At 43.7% G+C, this 22,500-nt stretch overlaps 1 protein-coding gene across 1 annotated transcript in view; it reads left to right on the top strand.

Moving 5' to 3' along the window:
• LOC310770720 (coagulation factor XIII A chain-like) overlaps positions 1-22,500 on the top strand; it is a gene marked incomplete at both ends in the record, with an annotated part of 48,162 nt that overhangs the window by 13,273 nt on the left and 12,389 nt on the right. The window contains 8 exons of the mRNA XM_083631846.1: positions 1-56; positions 2,339-2,513; positions 7,035-7,173; positions 10,832-10,935; positions 11,666-11,790; positions 14,119-14,272; positions 20,308-20,417; positions 21,797-21,962. The exon at positions 1-56 is cut by the window's left edge and continues 52 nt beyond it. Coding sequence (XP_083487972.1) covers positions 1-56; positions 2,339-2,513; positions 7,035-7,173; positions 10,832-10,935; positions 11,666-11,790; positions 14,119-14,272; positions 20,308-20,417; positions 21,797-21,962 — 1,029 coding nt within the window. The remainder of the gene's footprint in view (positions 57-2,338; positions 2,514-7,034; positions 7,174-10,831; positions 10,936-11,665; positions 11,791-14,118; positions 14,273-20,307; positions 20,418-21,796; positions 21,963-22,500) is intronic.

Below are 22,500 nucleotides of genomic sequence, written 5' to 3' on the forward strand. Positions count from 1 at the left end.
TGCCGATCTACGACCGCTGTGACTGCATCAAGCTGGTCAGGAAGGCATCTGCCATGGTGAGGCTATAATAACATAATCTGCAGTCCACTACCAACTCCATCCATTATGTTAAATCTTTATATGTCTGCTGACTATTATCCAGTGATTTGTAAGAATTCTGGCATAATTTGTATTTTACACATACAACTGCAAAATTTTGATTAGTAATCAAAAATTGCAATTGCAATCGCAAAATTGCAATTGTGATATAAATTCACCACGTTTTCATTTCACTCCGAACCCGTCTCACAGAACCGCTTTCTCAAGCGCCTTTGGCGACCTCCGTAACGTTCCGGAGCATGCGCCGTGTTATGGAACGCAGCACTCCGCACCTGTGGGTTCACAGAAAGAAACAGAAAGGTCAAGTGCTTGTTGTCCACAATAAGTTGTTAAGTGCTGTATGGTAGTATCACCATAGATCTTCTATTACTATCTAGATGATTCAAAATAAAGTAAGATATTTAGGCTACAGTTAGTCTGTCAGTAAAAGGTTTGATGGATGAACAAATCAATCAAAAACACTTCACTACGTCCAACATAGGCTACAAGTTTCGTTTCATTCCATTGCATGTTTCGTTCCGCGTTTCGTTCCATGTTTCGTTCCGCGCAGCCACATTCAGTTAAAAAATGTGCGAGTTTAAGATCGCCAAATGGCGGGCTATTCAGCATAAAACAATATAATACGAAAAAGTAGCACTGCTTGGTGGACGCCGAATTTAGTAGAAGACCCGGATAACTCGAACTTAATTGACTTACTTGAATATCCATGCTGTGTGTAGCTGGTGCGAGTGCAGCCGATGAGGTTAAATTATCCCAGTGTTTGCTTCTGAGCCTCCGTGAGCCTCCGTGTACCACGCTGCCCTCTCTAAACTCGTTGAGGCGCTGGCGTAATACAATGCAACGACTGTCTGGCTTGTGAGCTAACTTACTGCTTGATAATATAAAACATAGGAAAAGAGAAAGGGGAAAATATAGGTGCTACTGTCTGTAAATACATCTATTAGCCTGTCAGATCTTCTTTTTTCCTCCATTTCCAATGGAGCGGATTCAACAAGATTTTCAGACGTATTCAGCATTGGACAATACAGAATGTCAATCTTAGCAATCTATCCAACAACAACCAATTAGGTTTCACCTGGTTTCACCAGGCTAAGGGCGTGTTCCGCTCCAGCTCAATCTGATTGGTTGGAAAACACATCACTCTCATGTGTTCTCTGTGAATTGCAAGTGTTTTTCAACCAATCATATTTTTTCATTAGATAAATTACCAAATAAATAAACGCCCACAGGGCGAATGTTTTTTTTACCTACCTACCCCAAGCTGGGACCAGGCCCAGAGTGACTCGTCTGCATGGAGCTCTCCTTTCCATCAGTGCCCTACAGGTCACTGTTGTTGAAGCATTTTAAGAATATAATGAATGAAAAAATGAGCATCTGCACATAAGAAAAAACACATTTGATTGATATTTTATTATAAAAAAAAAATGAAAAATGAAAAAAAAAAAAAAAAAAAATTATATATATATTTTTTTTTATAAAATCCCCAATCTAATAGAGGAGGACCATCCTCCTATGCCTCACTGGAAAAACCTCCTCTGCAGCACACTGTTGGTTAATTGCCTCATTAATGGGTGCACATGCTCACTCCCTCTCCCTCCCTCTCTCCCTCCCTCCCTCTCTCCCTCCCTCTCAAGGCCCCCTGGTGGATTAGGCCTAAGGCAAACCTATGCCCCTAATGGCAAAACCGGGTTAGGGTTAGGGTCACGGTCTCCAGGGGGGGTGTTCGACCTGTTGGCTGGTCTGCTGGCTGGTCTACTGGCGGGGCTGTCACCACGCTCCTCTCCATGGTTTTCCCTTCTCTTCTGCTGGAGGCTACATTCTCCAATGGAGCGTCGGGGAGAGAGCAGCTTCAGCCAGCCTAATCCTTTCCCCCTCTTTACATGATTTGGCGTTGTCAGCAGGATTGGGTTTTGGGAACAGCTGTGGTAACCACTAGCGATCTGTAAAGTTGGCAGCTAGCGATCTGTAGCTAACAGTTAGTAGCTAGCTATCTGTAGCAATTAGATTTTACTGGTTTAACTAGCAGAGCTTACAGTGCACGTGACAACTGTCGCAAATGCCACACCATGTATGGGCACATCCCATGCCGTTCCAACTAGCACCAGTCTCCCATGAGTAATCTAGGGCAGACATGCTTAACTTCCCCATGAAAGTCAGTATGTAATACAGGAGCCACTGATGCTGACAGTTTCTAGGCCTTTAAAAACAACCCTTGTCCTTTGACCCCTCGCCTCCCCAGCTGAACTCGCAGGATGATAGCGGCGTGCTGGTGGGGAACTGGAGTGATGACTTCTCCATGGGCGTGTCGCCCACACTGTGGATCGGCAGCGTGAAGATCCTGCTGCAGTACGCCAGCACGGGAACGCCCGTGTGCTACGGCCAGTGCTGGGTGTTCGCCGGAGTCTTCAACACCAGTAAGACAAAACCTCATCATGTCCATGTCCATGGAATTCTACAATCCTTTAGTTTATGAAGTCCTTTTAAAAACCCATTGGAAACAAGCCTGATCTGATCTGAATCAGAATTAGAATAGCTTTATTGATCCCCAAGGGGAAATTGAGTCATACAGTTGCTCACACTCAGGTAGGGAAAAGTATAAGCATCAAAACATTATAAGGGGCATAGGAATATACCATAAAACAATAACATAGACGTTATGTAGCCTGTATACAATAAAGTGTCACAAATATGTGCCTTCTCGTATAAATCTGATCAAGTACCGGTAGTACCATTTAGTAAAAAGGTGAAATATGTGAGGTATAATATTTTCTTTGCAGTGTGAGTGATAGTAATAATAATAAAGAGTAAAGTGCATTAGGTCAGTCTGTAGAATGAACAGTATCAGTGTGGATTATTTGATTATTGCACACATTGCAGTATTTAGCAGTTATTGCATATTGAGTTTTATTGCACAATCAGATATACATTATCAAAAGTCGGTTTTTGATTTGTGGATTCACAAGGTTTTCACAGGACAGCAATAATCTAATCTAATCTGATTTTGTATACAGACAGTAACAGACCTGGCTACGGAAGTTTGTAACTTAAGAAAAACATTTTTGCAAGCATAATATTTCTAAATTCCTTATTTTTCATCCAGCTTTACCATCTATTTTACTCTAAATGGGACCATAATTGACTAAATGAACATCATGCTCTATTGAAGAAGACTTGAAACTAGCGATTGAGACTATAAACTCATTAGGAAAGTGTTTACTGAAAGTGTTTACATAAATTAAGTAAGAACTAGGGTAATTTTCCCATTGACTTCCATACATTGACTTCCATACAGTCTGATTTATTTTTGCAGCCAGTGGAGTAATCCCCTGCAGGCCATTCGAAATAATCCATGTTTATTTCACATGACACTTAAATTAAATTAAATTTGTAGGCCCTACATATATTTCTTGTGTCTATAGTGCATGGGGAAATTAAAACTCACCTGGGAGAAAACATAAATGCTTTTAGTCCTGTTTAGAACATGGGGTAGCAGTGCACTCTTGTGGCCAAAATGAGTAGTACAACAACAAACAGAAAAAAATCTAAGGTGGTTGACTTGTATTCAGCTTAGTGATCAAAAAAGTCATAACCAAAAAAACTTCCAAGGGACACTGTTTTGCAAAAATGAAAATGCCATTAATAGTATGGCTTGATGCCTACGCGTTTCAACATATAGGGCCCTATCTTCGCAAAATCGGTAATTTAGCGTTTAACGCCACGCACAATGCAAATTGGGGGCGTGCACAAGTGCTGTTATAATTGTAGGCCTACTGGACATAGGCGTGCCACATGCCAAAGCAGGTGTTTCAGTGCAAAAATGTGGGGATAGATGCATTATCCTATCGTCAGCAGCGCGCAATTACTTTGCGCTAAGAGCTTTGAAAAGCACCTCTTCACAAGCGCGTTGATTTGGGTAGGGTTGGTTGTGACATGTCACAACCAACATTTCAGGTTGTCCAATTGTCCCTACCAACTTTTAAGCAACCTTATTTGCATTATCTTTGGAGTGCAGTTATATAGGTCATTTAGATTGTCTTCCCATATTTTGCAAGGATAGAATTGACCCGACCATTATTGAGTGAAATTAGTTTGCATCATGTTCAAAGTTACATTTACCCCTGTTTTTCACCACTGAATGTGCCAGTCCAATGGGCTATGGGCGTGGTCTCACTGGGCTGGCTGCGTGAGATCAGCTCAGCACTCCAGCCCCCAGCCCAGACGAGGAAATGACAAGAGCGAAGCAAAGTTTTGTGTGGGACCATTTCCAGTTAAAAGACGACATTGTTCATCGCAAGAACTGTGATGCCGTTTATAAGTACAACACGGCTAAAGGGCTCATTATACTCGAGCAAGCTCCGTGGGGTGGAGCTCCGCGAGTCACCGTGCGGACCTCGCGCTGGGGCAGATGCTTTTATACTCAGAAGTGATCAGCATGTTATTGTACAATAATAATGGTGAGAACAGCCCGTGAAAAGTCGCAATGAAACGCTATTATGTGCAGTACTGAGTGCGCTTTCACTCTCAAACGACCGTACATCAGCACATGAATGAATCACCAAACTTGTTTTTACTGAAAGCCGTTTCACTTCTCAGCCCTGATAGCCTACTCTGTGCTGCTTTTAATCTCTCTCAATCATGCTGTGAGAGAGCTGAGCAGGTGGTGACATGAAAGTTATTGAGAAAAGGAGAAGATACTGAATAATGACATCACAACAGTATAATCCTAATGTTGATTTTAAATGAGATATTCCTCTAAATATGGCTAAAAAAGGTAAAAAAAACAACCTCAAAACACAGCCTCCCCTCATGCCGTGCTCGACCCTACCAACTTTGAGACCAAAACGACGCCCTTAGGCGCTAAAATACTCGCTGCGCTTGAGCGCACCATAATCTCTGCGCTGCGCAGCGCAGTGCAGAAACGTCATTACGCACGGATGTGCCACACCAAGACATCAAATTCTGCTGCTGAGATTGGGTAACCAGCAGATTATTCGGTGAGGCAATCAACTATAATTCACTGAGCAACTTTTATCACATGGCAAGGAGGGGTTATGGTAAATTAATTGAGAAAACGTGTATATTGTAGCCTACTTGCAATAGGCTATTCACCTTCACCTGCTATAACCCGGAGGGTCGTTGGCATCACAACCGATCTGTCACAATCTTTCTCCATCTCTCTCTGTCCTCGGCATGAGTCAGCTGAGTGTTTCACTGAGTTTTAATTGAGTCCACTGTAAATCCTCCAATCTTTTCTTTTGTCTCCACCCTTTACCTGCTGCAAACACATTTCTATTGTCCCACCAGTCAACAAAATAACCCGAATTGCATCAAAACACAGATGTTTTTAACAGGTATATGATGTAATGGTGTTGTTATGAGATAGGGATAATATATACAGTCAATAGGCCTACACCTATCCAAATTACGCATGGGGAGAAATACAGCATGCCTCACGCAAACTGTATTACAGGGACTACAAGACGGGAATCTGATTGATGTAACGCCCAGGCATTTCCAGGCCACACCTGTGAATATTTCTGGTGGTTAACACCGCCCAAATCCTGTTTGTGCCGTGCATAAATGATTTGGCACGCCTCTAATCTGCGTTTGCGCCCGTTATTGTGACGAGTTATGCTCCCCCGCGAGTAATTGCATCATCACCATATTTTGGGGCTGTTTTAACTTAAAAACAGGGAGGTCACGTCTACCCAAACAATTATATAATTGTTAAACACTTATGTTTCTGTATAAATCATTAAAAGAGAAGAGGATAGCACTCCAAGTTAAACTTTTTATTGCCTGCAAACGTTTCGGGCTCTTAACCCTTCATCAGTGCAGTAGCAAACAAATCAGGTATCACACAGGTGACTATATCATGGCAGCACTGGCTCAGGTGTGGTGATTGTCACCTCATTAACATAATTGATCCTAGGGTTAGGGTTAGTGAGTAGTTAATGAGGTGACAATCACCACACCTGAGCCAGTGCTGCCATGATATAGTCACCTGTGTGATACCTGATTTGTTTGCTACTGCACTGATGAAGGGTTAAGAGCCCGAAACATTTGCAGGCAATAAAAAGTTTAACTTGGAGTGCTATCCTCTTCTCTTTTAATCTTGACATTCATTGTGGATTTAGCACCCAGTTATTGGTTGAGTTGAGTTGTGCGCGTTTTTTGATTTATTCTGTATAAATCATTACAATATGCTCCCGTGAGGTGGGGATGCATTTAGCTGCTGCCGGGCGGGGGTGCAAAACTAGGCATAACACCTGGACAGCGGACTGCAATCTTCCCTGCCTTAAGGCACGTGCAAACAGGTGCGCAAGCGCAAATAGGGGATATCGCCTGTACCAAGATAGAGCCCATGTCTTCATCAGGGCATACAAAAAAAGTGATTATTCACAGAAATACTATGGCTGGTGTCTGCTGCAGCCAATCAGAGTAGTAGTTGAATGATTGACACAGGTGGAATTAACTAGGTGGGTGTGTACAAAGTCAATGACAAGACAATTACATCTTAAAATGATCAAATCCTCCTTAAATAAGTAGCATCAAACAACCACAAATTGTCATGTAGAAAAATAATCATGTAGAAACATAAAAATAAGAAGAAAAATGATCCTGGCAAAACTTGTTTTCCACCTGTTTCACAGATGACAAAATAAATGAATAAATAAATAAATAAATAAATAAACAAATAATTAAATAAATAAATAAATAAGGAACTTGGAAATATTTTCCTGGCAAAACCTTTCTTTCACCTGTTCTTCAGTCTTAAACACAGGAGAGAAGACAATTTAACTTGCCTCTCATGGCTTCCATAGAGGGCAGCAGGCACTGTGAATTTAAAACACCAATTCTGCAGGAAATATAATTTGTTGTACCCCTTTTTCTCCCTTAATTCATATGACACACACACACACATGCACACACAGTGCTGCGGGCTCTTGGGATCCCGTCTAGGGTGATCACCAACTTCAGCTCAGCTCACGACAACACAGGAAACCTGAAGTGCCACCTGATCTTCAAACCTGATGGCAGCCCGGACAGACGGCACACCACCGACTCCATCTGGTTAGTCCAAACTCCTGTCAATTATGGCCGTTGGTAGGATACCCGCAGTGTTGGGCAGTAATATATTACTCAATATTACTGTAATATATTACTTTCCCCAGTAACGAGTACAGTAGTAGTGTAGGATTACCATTTCCTAAACAGTAATAATAATAATACATTAGATTTATATAGCGCTTTTCTAAATACTCAAAGTCGCTTTACACACAATAAAATCACTCAATAGATACAAAACATAAAAGAACATAGCGATAGAAATAACAATAAAACAGAGTATGTGATTTAAAGATGGATGAGTTGTGATGATGGAGGGGAGGATGATTTAGCAGGTGAAGGCGAGTTTGAAGAGGTGGGTCTTGAGGGCCTGTTTGAAGGATGGTAGAGTCAGTGGTAGCCTGACGGATATGGATGGGGAGGGCGTTCCAGAGGGAGGGTGCAGCAACTGAAAAGGCCCTGCCCCAGGTCCGGAGCTTGGTCCTCGGGGTTATCAAGCTGTTAGTGTCAGCGGACCTGAGGCGACAGGTAGGGGTGTGGCGGAGGAGGAGGTCGGAGAGGTAGGAAGGGGCCAGGTTGTTGAGGGCTTTGTAGGTGGTGAGTAGTATTTTGAAGTCTATCCGGTGTTTGACTGGGAGCCAGTGGAGTTTGTGAAGGACAGGGGTGATGTGATCTCGGCAACGGGTGGAAGTGAGCAGGCGAGCAGCGGAGTTCTGGACATATTGCAGTTTATTGAGAAGTTTGTTTGGTGAGCCGTAGAGGATGCTGTTACAGTAGTCGAGTCTTGAAGTGATGAGGGCATGGATGAGGGTTTCGGCAGCGGAAGGGGACAGGGAGGGATGGAGGTGGGCAATGTTCCTGAGGTGAAAGAATGCAGTTTTGGTGATGTGGTTGACATGGGGAAGGAATGAGAGGGTGGGGTCAAGGATGATTCCAAGGTTGCGGACGTGGGTGGAGGGGGTGACGATGGAGCCATCAATGTTGAGAGAGAACGTCTGAGCGGATCGGGTGAGGGAGTTTTGGCCGATGAGTAGAATTTCAGATTTGTTGCAGTTGAGTTGGAGAAAGTTTTGTTGCATCCAGGTTTTGTAAGGCAGGTGGTGAGTGTAGAGTGGGTGGATGAGGTGATGGTCTTGGAGGAGAGGTAGAGTTGGGTGTCATCTGCATAACAGTGGAAATGGAGGCCATGGTGACGGAGAATTTGACCAAGGGGAAGTAGGTACAGGATGAAGAGGAGGGGGCCGAGTACTGAACCTTGGGGGACACCATGAGTGACTGGGGTGGTGGAGGATTTGCAGTGGTTTATGGAGATGTAGTGATGTCTGTCAGAGAGGTAGGAGGTGAGCCAGAGCCGGCGGTGAGGTCGAGGAGGATGAGGATGGTGAGGGAGCCGGAGTCAGCAGAGAGGAGGATGTCATTGGTGATTTTCAGTAGTGCTGTTTCTGTGCTGTGTTTGGTGTGGAAGCCGGATTGGAAGGGTTCGTAGAGGTTATTGTTTTCAAGGTGGGATTTGAGTTGAGTGGCGACGGCTCGTTCAAGGACTTTAGACAGGAAGGGGAGGTTGGATATGGGCCGGAAGTTGTTGGGGATGTCAGGGTCGAGACCGGGTTTCTTTAGTATGGGGGTAACGGCAGCAAGCTTGAGGGAGGTGGGGACAAGACCAGTGGACAGGGAGGAGTTGATTATGTTGGTGATGAGTGGGGAGAGAGTGGGGAGGCAAGCCTTGACTAGGGAGGTGGGGATGGGGTCGAGGGCACAGGTTGATGGTTTCATACTGGTGATTATAGAGGAGAGATCCGGTTCTGAGATTTCACTGAAGGCTGAGAATGAGAGGTTTGGGAGTGGGGGGGGGGGGGGGGGGGGCGGGTTGAAGGTCAGGGGGGGTTGTGGGTGAGGAGGCAGTCAGCTGGCGGTGGATTGTGTCGATTTTCGTTTGGAAAAATGACAGAAAGGAGTTACATTTGCTGGTGGTGAAGGAGTTGGAGATGGTGCCCATGGGCATGAGGAGTTTGTTAATGGTGGAGAAGAGAGTTTTGGGGTTGTTGGAGCCGGACTGGATGATGGAGGAGTAGTGGGAAGAGCGAGCAGAGTTGAGGTCATCTTTGTATTGTTGTTGGTGAAGTTTGTAGGCATCCAAGTGAACAGTGAGTCCGGTTTTATTGACAAGTCTTTCAAGTTGGCGGCCCTTGGCTTTGAGTTGACGGAGTTGATCGGTGTACCAGGGGGCGGAGTGGGTGAAGGAGACAGATTTGGTTTTTGTGGGGGCAATATCATCAAGACAGGAGGAGAGTGCAGCATTGTAGTGGTTGACCAGGTCAGTGACAGAGGCGTTTGGAGCGGGGGCAGGGTCAGAGATGGTGTCAGCCAGGATGGAGGAGAGGGAGGAGGGGTTTATGGACTTGAGATTGTGGAAAGTGATGGTGCGTTCATGTTTGATGAGCGGGGTGGGGATGTCTATGTCCAGAGTGATAGCCAGGAGGTCGGAGATGGTGAGGTCAGTGGTAGTGAGGTTGCTGATGGTGATGCCAGAGGTGCAGACCAGGTCCAGTGTGTGTCCTTTTCTGTGTGTGGGGAAATCAATGTGTTGGGTGATGTTGAAGTAATGTAAAATGTCCAGTAGTTCTGCATTCTGCATAGATTTGCATTCTGAGGAGTCGACGTGGATGTTGAAGTCACCTAATAGAAGAACAGATGGGGATATGGCACAGAGCTGGGTAAGGAAGTCAGAGGGAAATGCAGGGTTTGGCTTGGGGGGGCGGTAAATGACAGCAGTGACGAGGGGTTTGGGGCCAGACACTTTGAAAGCAAGATGTTCAAATGAGGGAGGAGTGGGAATGGATATTGCAGTAGTTTTGATGGATTGTCGATGTAGTGTTGCAATTCCACCGCCATGCCCATCCTGGCGTGGCTTGTCCAAGTATGTGAATCCAACAGTTGCAGTCTGGTTGAGGGAGAAATATTCAGAGGGTTTATGCCAGGTTTCAGTTAAACAGAGAAAGTAATAATATAATTACCATTACTAATAATCCTAGTAACTTCAAATTACTGCATTACTTTCTCCAGTGCGGCGATAGGTCTGGCTATGCGAGACTACTGCGTTGGAAAACGCAATTCGTTATCAAATTAATAAAAAATTATGTCTTTGGGCTGATTGTTGACTCCTGCTGTAAGATTAATTATTGTTTCAATAAAGTGGATTCAGTTCTAAAAGGAGCTGGGTAGATTGTACGTCGCTTTTCGGAAGTGAGGGAGTATAGCAATATAACGAGTAACGTACTTTTGATACCAAGTAAAGTAATGTTATAACTTTTTTAAATGAGTAATATGTAATGTGAGTAACTTATTACATTACCTGAGTAACTTGCCCAACACTGCATACCCTGGCCTATCATCTAGTGTCAGTTAGGCTGTGTGTCCACCGAAGCGTTTTATTCCTGAGGCTAGTGTATTTTTTAATTGTTTGTAATGGGAGCGCCACGTATTTACACCATGCCAGCAGCAACACTCTCTCTCCCTCTGTCTCTCTCTACCCCTCCCCTCCCCTCCCCTCCCCTCCCCTCCTCTCTCTCTCTCCCTTCCTCTCTCCCTCTCTCTCTACCCTTCCCCCCCTCTCCCTTCCTCCCCCTTTCTCCCCCCCTTCCTCTCTCTCTCTCTCTCTCTGTAGGAACTACCACTGCTGGAACGAGGCGCACATGGCGAGGCCTGACCTGCCGGCTGGTATGTCAGGATGGCAGGTGTGTGACGCAACACCACAGGAGACCAGCGATGGTATGGATGTATGGATGTATGGATGTGTGGATGGATGGATGGACGGACAGACAGACAGAGATGGCAAAAGTACACACAATCTTTACTTAAATAGACTTGTGTAAAAAAGACTGGCAAAAGTACTTGTAGGGAAGTTGTAGCTTCCACTTGTTATGCGCTGGACTATTTAAATTGGAACTCGCCACAGGTGATTGGTCAGAATCACGGAGATGTCTTTCAAGCTTTATTGGGGCAAACAGGCTGAGGTAAGGCAGCCAATCAAGTACTTCGCAGTCGAACAACACAGCCGGTTGATTCTTGTTTACTCAAGTAAAAGTAAAAAAAAAAAGGCTCTGAAATGTAATGAAGTATAAAAGTAAAAAGTATTTCTACTGGCTGTTTCCAACTGAACTCCAAACATGTTTCATCATTTGTATGATATGGTTTTTCAACAAAAAGGTACACATAATGCGGGAGAGTGTGAGACGAGAGACAAACGTTACATCGTTTTTGTCTGTTGTGCATTAAAACTATAATAATTAGCGTGTAGGGAGTAAAAGTAGTAGTAAACAAAAGTAGTAAAAGTTCCTAAAAAAATAAATACTCGGATAACTGAAAATCCGAAAAGTACAGTAACAATTATTTGTACTTACCGGTAGTTACTTCCCAGCTCTGTGGATGAATGGATGATGGATGGATGAATGGATGGATGGATGCATTGATGGATGATGGGTGTCTGTTTTATTTTCAGGATTTTTCCGCTGCGGTCCGGCTTCGGTCAATGCCATCAAGGACGGTCTGATCTGTCACCAGTTTGACGCGGGCTTCTGCTTTGCTGAGGTAAGAACCAAGAAGCTGCTGCTCAAGGGCACATGGGTAACCCTTTACCATGGCTGCACTCCTGTTGATATGGACAAGTGTTGTGCAAACACATTAATACTGTAGAGTCCACAGTGTGGATGTACTTGATGTCACTTGCCACCAAAACATCCAAAGATAATTGTTTTCCTATAATGCTGAAAACTACTAGATCAAATTTGGACTCCAACGCACAAGTGTATTTTTAGGTGTGACCAGCAACTCTATAGACCAGAGGTTTTCAAAGTGGGGGGTGGGCCTCCCCAGGGGGGCTCCAAGCAGTTTCAGGGGAGGCTCAGTGAATGGAAGTGAAGAAAAATATTACATTAGTTATCAAAGGGAGATCAGATAGAATAGCTTAGACTGTGTGTCCATATGGCGTCTATAAACTCCAGCATCTTTTTTCAGTTGTTTCCAATGAGGACAGAGCGTATGCGGGTGCATACGGCCGTCTAGAGAAAGTGGGCTGCAAACAGCGTCTATTTTCAGAGCGCCCCGGCTTTTTTGTCCGCCGGCTCCCAGCGTTGCCAGCTGAAAATATCTGAACTTTTCAGAAAGACGCTGGTGCCGAGCGCACCATTTCATGCAACTAATCATATGGAGAAACTATCACAACAGAGACAGAAAGGCTCAATTATGGGAGCAGATTGGCTGGACAGTGGACACTGATTATTTCTGGTGAGTGTTGCGCTAAATCACCGTCCGTGTGTTGTTAGCTATTGCTAGCTGTCAGCTAGCAAGCTAGCTACCGCTGCTGAGCTAACGTTACTTTCATATTGTGCGCTAGAGTCAGCGCTCCCCAGCGTACTTCCAGCTTTTAAATGTCAGGAATAGACACCATATGGACACACAGCCTTAAATGTGTGTGATTTAGTTAAAGAGATAGTTCAGAGATTCATCATTTTCGGGAATTTTACTATTTTTCTGCACCTTCCCAGAGTCAGAAACTAATAAATGCCTATTTCTTTATGTAAATGGTAAATGGACAGCATTTATATAGCGCTTTTATCCAAATCGCTTTACAATGTGCCTACCCATTCACACACCGAGGGCAGCAAGCTGCCACGCAGGGTGCTGGCACAGCCATCGGGAGCAATTTGGGGTTCAGTGTCTTGCCCAAGGACACTTCGACATGCGGACTGGAGGAGCCGGGGATCGAACCACCAACCTTCTGATTAGTCGACGACCCGCTCTTCCTCTTGAGCCACAGCTGCCCCACAGCTGTATTTGGTGCAGTCTGAAGTATGTCAAACACAATATCAGGCTGTCTTGGCTCAATTGTTGAGTGTCTAACAACATAATCATGATCCAATAGACATTCAGGAATTGAGCGAGGGGGCACCTTTTTCCAAGCTTTGTCTGGGGGGAGGCCCACAGTCTCAGACTTTGAAAACCCCTGCTACAGTGGTAGACAGTTTCAATTGCGTCTTTTGCTGCACCGTGGCACTACTCTAATGTTACAATAGGTATCAAAGTGGGACACTAGAGGGCAGCAGCGCACAACTACCTACCTACCTGCAGCCAGCAGGGAAGACCAGGCCAGGAGGCGAGCGGCTGAGAGCAAACTGTCATGATTTTGAGGTTACAGTAACAACATAGATTAACCAGAGTAGGCCTATATTGTTTGATAAAAATATGTTTTGTGAATTTTTCAAATGATTAGCCTACTTGTGTCCTTTTTCAATAAATATTTACTTTTGGACGAAAATCATGTGTTCCTTTGTTGAAAGAAAGAAAGAAAGAAAGAAAGAAAGAAAGAAAGAAAGAAAGAAAGAAAGAAAGAAAGAAAGAAAGAAAAGCTGGAAGCTGTTAGTTTTAGTTCTATAAACAGTAGATTAGCTTCATAAATATCTGGAACATGCACCGTTTCTGAGAGAGAGAGAGAGAGAGAGAGAGAGAGAGAGAGAGAGAGAGAGAGAGAGAGAGAGAGAGAGAGAGAGAGAAGATATACGTAATCGGTATAGGCTATTTTGTGTGCATTTCCATTTAAATAAACTTGTTTTTGCAGTTACAGTGTTGTCTATATTTACTGCTAAAAACGATCAGTTAAAAATCAAGTTATGGCATGAATGTGTTTTTATTGAAAAAGTGGCAGAATATCTCGGGGCAGTGGATGTCACACAGTCAACTTCACCATTATATAGACAGTTTCAACTCGACAACATAAATATTCTAAATTGCCCCAGCTTACTTCCTGTTGCAATGTTTGCTAGTACAATAACTGACAGGACATAGTGGGCATCAAACCCTGAACCCTTCTCCCTCCCCTTCCCTCTCTGTCCCCCCCTTCCATTTATCTCTCTCTCTCTCTCTCTCTCTCTGTCTCTCTACCCTTCCCCCTTCCAGGTGAATTGTGATGTGGTGTTTCTGAAGCGGGACAAATACGGGGCTCTGACTCCGTTCAGGGTGGACACGACCCACGTTGGACAGGCGGTGTGCACCAAGTCTGTCGGCAGCGACGCACCCAACAATATCACACACCTCTACAAGCACCCGGAAGGTAACGCACACACACACGGCTGATTATTGCAAGGATTCCAGATTAACACATAAGTAACGGATCACCAGCAATATGTACTTAACGTTATACATCTCAGGAGAGCAGAAGAGTAACTTATAATAAGCCATGTACATGAAGATTAACATTACAACAGTTTAAACCTTATGCGGCTGGTAGCACCACGTTGTAATGTTGGCATGTGTTTTTGTTTTGTGTGTGTGTGTGTGTGTGTCTGAGTTTGTTTTGCTTTACTTCTGAAAATTGGGGGGAAAAATTAAAAGAAAAAAAACATTACTCGTCATCACCACATTTACAGTTGCGGTTAACTGGTGCCAAGCTAACTCGCTAATGTTGTTAATGTTAGACGCAGCTTGCTACCGCGTACCTGAAGATTTTTCCGTAACACTTTACAATACTGTAACACAAAAGTTGGGTAGTTACTGAGGAACGAGTCAGGAACGAACCATTAGTTCATGATTAGTTCATGAATAGTTAATAGGTAGTTCCTTAATGGTAGTTACTTAAGAACTGACCATTAGTTACCATGTTAACGAACCAGTAAGTAATGATTACTTCCTTAAAAAAAAAAATTTTTTCTTTTTTTCTTTCGCTAGTTCATGAGTAGTTAATGGGTAGTTCCTTAATGACCCTTAATGGTAGTTCATTAAAGATCCTTAATGGTAGTTACTTAAGAACTGACCATTAGTTACCATGTTAACGAACCAGTAAGTAATGATTACTTCCTTAGTTTTTTTCCGCTAGTTCATGAGTAGTTAATGGGTAGTTACTTAACATACTATTACTTTTGACAAGAAGTAGTATTTGGGTGGAATATACCTCTAAAGTATAAGTACTTGGACAGTATAGAATAGTATAGAATATACCTTTAACACTAAGTACTTGCACAGAAAGTGGTATTTGGGTAGAAAGTTGTATTTGGGTAGAACATACCTTCAATACTATAAGTACTTGGTCTCTGGCTCTGCAGATACATAGTGTAGGCTCTACCAACTGTCACAATTCAGCAGTCTGGATAGCTCAGTTGGTAGAGAGTCAGACTAATAATCTTGCGATCTTGGGGCTAAGGGTTCAAACCTCACCTGGAACAACTTTTGTATGTATTTGTTATAGGTAGGGTGATGGTAACTAATGGTAAGAAAATCATGAAGTATTGATGCATTTCCTAGTAACAACTAAGTATGAAGCCCTGCTTTACTTGAGGGGGCACAAATATACTAACTAATGATGAAGTAATCATGAACTAATGATGAATTCCCTAGTAACAACTAAGCATGAAGCCCTGCATTACTTGAGGGGGCACAAACATGGTAACTAATGGTAAAGTAATCATGAACTAATGATTAATTCCCTAGTAACAACTAAGTATGATGGCCTGCTTTACTTGAGGGGGCACAAACATGGTAACTAATGGTGAAGTAATCATGAACTAATGATTAATTCCCTAGTAACAGCTATGGTAACTAATAGTCTGTTCTTAAGTAACTACCCATTAACTACTTATGAACTAGCGGGAATTTTTATTTTTTAAGGAAGTAATCATTACTTACTGGTTCGTTAACATGATAACTAATGGTCAGTTCTTAAGTAAATACCATTAAGGATCTTTAAGGAACTACCATTAAGGGTCATTAAGGAACTACCCATTAACTACTCATGAACTAGCGGGGGAAAAAAAATATATATATATATATATATATTTTTATATATATATATATATATATTTTTTTTTAAGGAAGTAATCATTACTTACTGGTTTGTTAACATGGTAACTAATGGTCAGTTCTTAAGTAACTACCATTAATGAACCTATTCATGAACTAATCATTAACTATTCAATGGTTAGTTCCTGACTAGTTCCTCAACAACTACGCATTTTTTGTGTTACAGTATTGTAAAGTGTTACCGATTTTTCTCACAGCGCGACCTCCCTCCAAACATGGCCGCTTTCGAGCCACTGAGCCCTGAACACTGAGCTGTGTTTTCACCACATTTCTTGACCCATGTGGTAGGCTAACCTTTGATTTGCAACTGTTCGTTTTTAGTCATTTCACCAAGTAAATGTGTTGTGTTGAGAGCATGCTTAAGAGAGATTAAAAGCAGCACAGAGTAGGCTATCAGGGCTGAGAACTGAAACGGCTATTCAGTAAAAACAAGTTTGGTTATTCATTCATGTGCTGATGTACGGTCGTTTGAGAGTTAAAGCGCACTCAGTACTTCACATAATAGCGTTTCATTGCGACTTTTCACGGGCTGTTCTCACTATTACCATTGTACAATACATGCTGATCACTTGGCTGATCACTTCTGAGTATAAAAGCATCTGCCCCAGCGCGAGGTCCGCACGTGACTCGCGGAGCTCCACCTCGCGGAGCCTTGCTCGAGTATAATGAGCATGGCACAGGCATGCAGGCCAGTCAATCGGTATTATTACATTTAACGTGCAAAAACAGCAAAAATTGCCTACCTCCATGCTAACTAAAGTGTTCATCCTCAGACATCAGCAGTTCTTTCTTTTGAATGGCGAATTGAACAGTCAATGATTGCACCCAACATCTGCAGTTTGTTAGTGTTCAGCTAACATTGTTAGCTGCAGTTGTTAGCGGGCGGTGCTGAGCTACTACGCCATCTCCAAGTTGATCTGATTCGTTGAAGTAGCCCTCCCAGACAGTGATAGACGCTTAATCCAATCACCTGCCAAGTAGTTTTTGGCCCCGGTGCTGGTAATGCACCAGGGGCCTTACGTTCCCGCATGTCGCCAAGACATATTTTGCACGGTTTTAGGCGAGTAAATGGCGGCCGGCCACTAGATGGCGCCGCCGCCCCACTAAGATTTGCCGTCATACCTTCCTCACGGTATCAGCTGTTTCCCCAAAACAACGTGCCCAGGTCGCTTTGCAGAATGCAGCTTACGCGGCCCCTCCCCCTTGCTGCATGCCAGATGCACAGTAGAGAGGAGCTGTGAGGAGCTGTCCCTGTGTGTTTACAACCGTGTGTGTGATAAAGCAGGAGAATGCAAGGACCCCCCTGAACTTTCCCCCATCTAAAAACGTTGGCTGTATGTATGGGAATATTTCGGCTATTGTAAAAATACAGATGGCCATAGCCTCAACGCGAGACTCATCCAAATGACGGATGAGTCTCGCGTTGAGCCTAGAATGGCCAGGGCTTAGATCTGCGCGAGCACGACCCGTCGTAATTTGTCAAATTCAAGGTACATTAAAACGTTGTCTTGCTTCAACATACTGTACATCGCATCGCATAAACCATTTCCACCCGCAGGTTTGAGGAGTAGCTAACATAAACGTCAGATAAATACTCTCTATAGGCTAACGTTACCTACTGAGGCAGCTAACATGGCTAATTAGCTAGCTAACGCGGTCCATCGATATACAGTCTGGTAGACAGATAAAGCAGTGTGTTCCTTCTGTTTTACACAATGTTCGCCAGCCTGCCTGGTCTCTTCTCTGTATATCCTTACAACAGCTAAGAGAGGAGCTTGTGAAGATTGAACGAACATCCCCACAGTCAAAGCACTTCCCTGAGATATCTATATAAAAACGTTTATTGCTTTAATACCAAAAATAAAACCTCCAGTGTCTGAGCTGTGAGGAGCTGTCCCTGTGTGTTTACAACCGTGTGTGTGATAAAGCAGGAGAACGCAAGGACCCCCCTGAACTTTCCCCATCTAAAAACATCGGCTGTATGGGAATATTTAGGCTATTGTAAAAATACAGATGGCCATAGCCTCAACGCAAGACTCATCCGAATGACTGATGAGTCTCGCGTTGAGCCTAGGATGGCCACGGCTTAGATCTGCGTGAGCACGACCCGTCGTAGTTTGTCAAATTCAAGGTATATTAGAACGTTGTCTTGCTTCAACATACATCGCATCGCATAAACCATTTCCACCCGCAGGTTTGAGGAGTAGCTAACATAAACGTCAGATAAATACTCTCTATAGGCTAACGTTACCTACTGAGGCAGCTAACATGGCTAATTAGCTAGCTAACGCGGTCCATCGATAATGGTAGACAGATAAAGCAGTGTGTTCCTTCTGTTTTACACAATGTTAGCCAGCCTGGCCTGCCTGGTCTCTTCTCTGTATATCCTTATATCCTGTATATCTGTACAGCTAAGAGAGGAGCTTGTGAAGATTGAACGAACATCCCCACAGTCAAAGCACTTCCCTGAGATATCTATATAAAAACGTTTATTGCTTTAATACCAAAAATAAAACCTCCAGTGTCTGTAAGCTAACGCTAACGCGTTAGCGATTAGCTAATGGCTGGTTGTTGTGTAGACTTGTGTAGGCCCCATGTTATGGTTAGACCCGGGAGTTAACATTATAAAACACATTTCCTGGCATATGCAGGTAGTTGGAAACCTGGTAAGTTCTGAAAATATGTCTATTATTGTGTTATTCCAGCTATCGTTATCGGTTGTTAGGTTAGAGTAATATGAAGCCGACAAAAACCGGCAAAACAGACAAGCGGTTAATGCTAGTCTGGTTCCATTAAAACCATTGTGTATTAAAATAAACGATAACGTAGCTGGAGTAACTAATAAAACACATTCTTTTCTGAACTTACTTCAGTCCCCAACCAACTTCGCGCAGCTTTCTCAAAACAATGTCCTTTTTATTGCGGTCCATCGATATACAGTCTGGTAGACAGATCAAGCAGTGTCTTCCTTTTGTTTTACCCATGGTTTTACCAAGCAGTGTCTTCTCTATCTAAAACAGATCTATAAGGTGAAGAGCCTGTAGCCTGTAGATGACGGCTTGAGACTGGCTGCCACAGCTGTCAATCATCCCTTTTTATATGTCAAATAACTACTTAAAAACAAACTGATCAGAAAAATGACCACTTGCACAGGCATTAGCATGATAATAACTATCTAAAATGATACAACCCACCTTTGGAAAAAATGGGTGACGATACCATGCACCGGGGCTATGCCAGGTTTCGACCTGGCCTTGTTTTTACATGACATGAGCCGTTTCTCAATGTCAAGGATCCTTCCTCGACAGGACTTCTCCTTCCTAGTCACTTCCTACCTCTGTAGGCAGGAGTCCTTCCTCACATTGGGAGAGCAAACATTTGGAACAGGCTATCGAGTGTGCATGATTGCGTCATGGTCCCACCGTCAGATTTCAGATTTCACAGAGGTTTCTGGCTTATTAATAAACAATTGTATATTAAAACATTTGCTGGCACACTAAACTGATAACATTCACGAATGACAAGATACAGTACTTAGATTTAATGTGTAATTTAAGCAGCCGGCGATGTTTTGCTACTTGCCCTTTTTAAAAGACCCAGCTGGGAGCAATCATTCATCCGTGCGCATAGAATTGTGGGTACTTCACATGCGCTGAGGATACACATGGGCATCCTCGAAATGTCTCTCTCCTGAGGATGCAATCCTTTGTAGGATTGGGACATTGGAACAGAACTTTGTAGGATTTGGACATTGGAACAGAACTTTGTAGGATTTGGACATTGGAACAGAACTTTGTAGGATTTCGATATTGGAACCGAACTTTGTAGGGTTTGGACATTGTAACAGAACTTTGTAGGATTTGGATATTGGAACAGTAGCCTACTTCAGCGGCCTCCAATGATGTAGCATCCTTGAAATTGAGCCAAATGAGGATCCTTCCTTGACATTGAGAGGCTCAGGCTCAGGCTGTTCCCAGATGGATGTGTTTTGTGAAAATTATTTACTGTCAATGGTGAAAACAAACCATCCATGGCAGCATCAGGTTAGTGGAAACCTACATTACATCTCTCTCTCTCTCCCTCTCTCTCTCCCTTCCTCCCTCTGTCTCTCTCTGTTGCTCTTGCTCTCCCTCCCCTCTCTCTCTCTCTCTCCCTCCTCCCCTCTCTCTCCCTCTGTCTCTCTCCCTCCCCCTCTCTCTCCCTCCCTATCTCTCTCTCCCTCCCCTCTCTCTCCCTCCCTCCCCCTCCCCTGCCTCGCCCCCCCTCTCTCTCTCCCTCACTCTCACTCTCCAGGCAGTGGGCGGGACCAGGCGTCGATGGCCAAGGCAGAGGAGTATAATTGTCAGAGAGATCACGCTGAGCTGCAGGACTCCGGGCTGTCTGTCACCATGAGCTGTGACAAGGTGACGTCTCACTCCATCCGCCCATCAGACCATCAGAGAGGGCAAAAATTACTCTTTTTACTCTCTTTACATTTCTTTTTAGTTGCTTTTAGAGCACAACTAACTTTGACGGATGTACAGATGTTACCGGTGATGGGCAAGCTACTTGGAAAATGTAGTAAGCTAAGCTATCAGTTTCTGCCAGATGACAGGCACATTTTCTCTTTCTTTGGAAGAGAAAATTATGTCGTGATATGATTGGTTGAAATGGGGTAGAAATTTGATAGTACTAGGTGACGTCAGCAAACTATGAATGAAATCTTGAAAAATGAACTTTTGATGTGAAAAAGTGTGAACAAAAGAAATTAGATTTTTGTGATTTGTTTGGCATAAATTATTAAATAGGTGCATTGCATACCCAGGTATTTGAACTAAAATAAAAGAAACATAATTTTTGGGTTCAGCTCGACTTTAACTAGGCATCTCGCGCGCTCGATTCCTAGTCTCGCCCGCTGCGTGCCCTGCCCCGCCCTGCAGCTCGCCGAGCTGGCCCGCAGCTCGCATACGCAGCTCGCCTGCTGCGTGGTCTCGCCTGCCCTATTGGCATGCGCAGCGCACAATTGCCCAACGTTGCATCACTGATGACATCACTCACTGATGACATCACTATGATGTCATAATGTGTATGACATCATCAGTGATGTCACAATTGCCCGAGTGTAACCAAAAACCACAATTGCTCGAATGACATCACTGATGATGTCACAATGCCTATGACATCATCAGTGATGTCATAAGATGTTTGCTCTTATGCCATCACTATGACATCATCAGTGCCTATGACATCATCAGTGATGTCATAAGATGATTTTGCTCTTCATCAGTGGGACAAAAATTGAAATAGACAGACAGAGATTGCACACTTGCCCCTTTTATAGATAAGATAGATAGATAAAGTTCATAACTCATTTATCTTCACAGTACTGCAGTAGTACTGCGAAAATAAATGGCCAGAGGAACAGTCGCAACAGTCGTGCTGCATCTCAAAACGTATGGAAATCTAATTATCGGGACTCTCCGTTTCTTTTAGTCTTATTTAAAAAAAGGTATTTTTAAATACAAAAATTCACTCGGATATTCACTCAAATAAAAAATAATTCAAATATATATTTCAAATACATGTACTGCCCATCTCTGCTATCTATCTATCTATCTATCTATCTATCTATCTATCTATCTATCTATCTATCTATCTATCTACCTACCTACCTTGGGTTCGCCCATCACCCTATCGCCAATGATACCTGTGGTCATCATTGGTTCACTCATCCCTCCCTCCTCCTCTCTCTCTCCTTCATTCAAGGTTCTTCTTTAATAAACTGCCCCCTCCCTCCGTGCAGGTGCCCCTGGGTCAGGACGTCATCCTGTTGGTGGACTTCCAGAACTCGAGCAGCTCTCCCCAGACGGTGAAGGCCCATCTGTGCGGCTCTGTCTGCTTCTACACCGGAGTCGTGGCCAAGGAGTTCCACAACCACAGCTTCTCCTGTACTGTGCCAGCATACCAGGGTGAGTACCGTAACATCAGTGTGTGTGTGTGTGTGTGTGTGTGTGTGTGTGTGTGTGTGTGTGTGTGTGTCACTACTGTTACATCGTCGATTTCCAACTTATCAATCAAACTCGTGTCTAGGAGCATTTTATCACCATCGACTACTGTAACATGAATTGACAAAGGTCACAAGAACATTAGGCTGTTGACTGTTGAACTTAGCCGAAGTTCGTCGTCTGGCGCCAGTAGTCAGCTCCTTCTTTGGGCCGGTTAGTAGCTTGGTCTCTCTCGACGCGGGGCAGCTCTGTCGCCTGGGAGATGTGAGAGCCGTCCAGGCCTCACTCGTTCAGATGTGCCCCGCCAAAGGACACAACTGAAATATTAAGTTGATTAATGTCCAGCTAGCTACTAGCTCCTGTCATCCTGCCGTGAACACTTGTCTGCGTTGCACCAGAACCACTTCCTTCCTGAAGCAAGAAGGATCCTGCCTACTGATCCGTAACACTACCAATCAATACGATGCTCCTCTGAAGCCTGCATATATTAAAGTGTAACTAA

The sequence above is a fragment of the Poromitra crassiceps genome (assembly GCF_964638095.1).
Source record: "Poromitra crassiceps genome assembly, chromosome: 2".
Lineage (NCBI taxonomy): Eukaryota > Metazoa > Chordata > Actinopteri > Beryciformes > Melamphaidae > Poromitra > Poromitra crassiceps.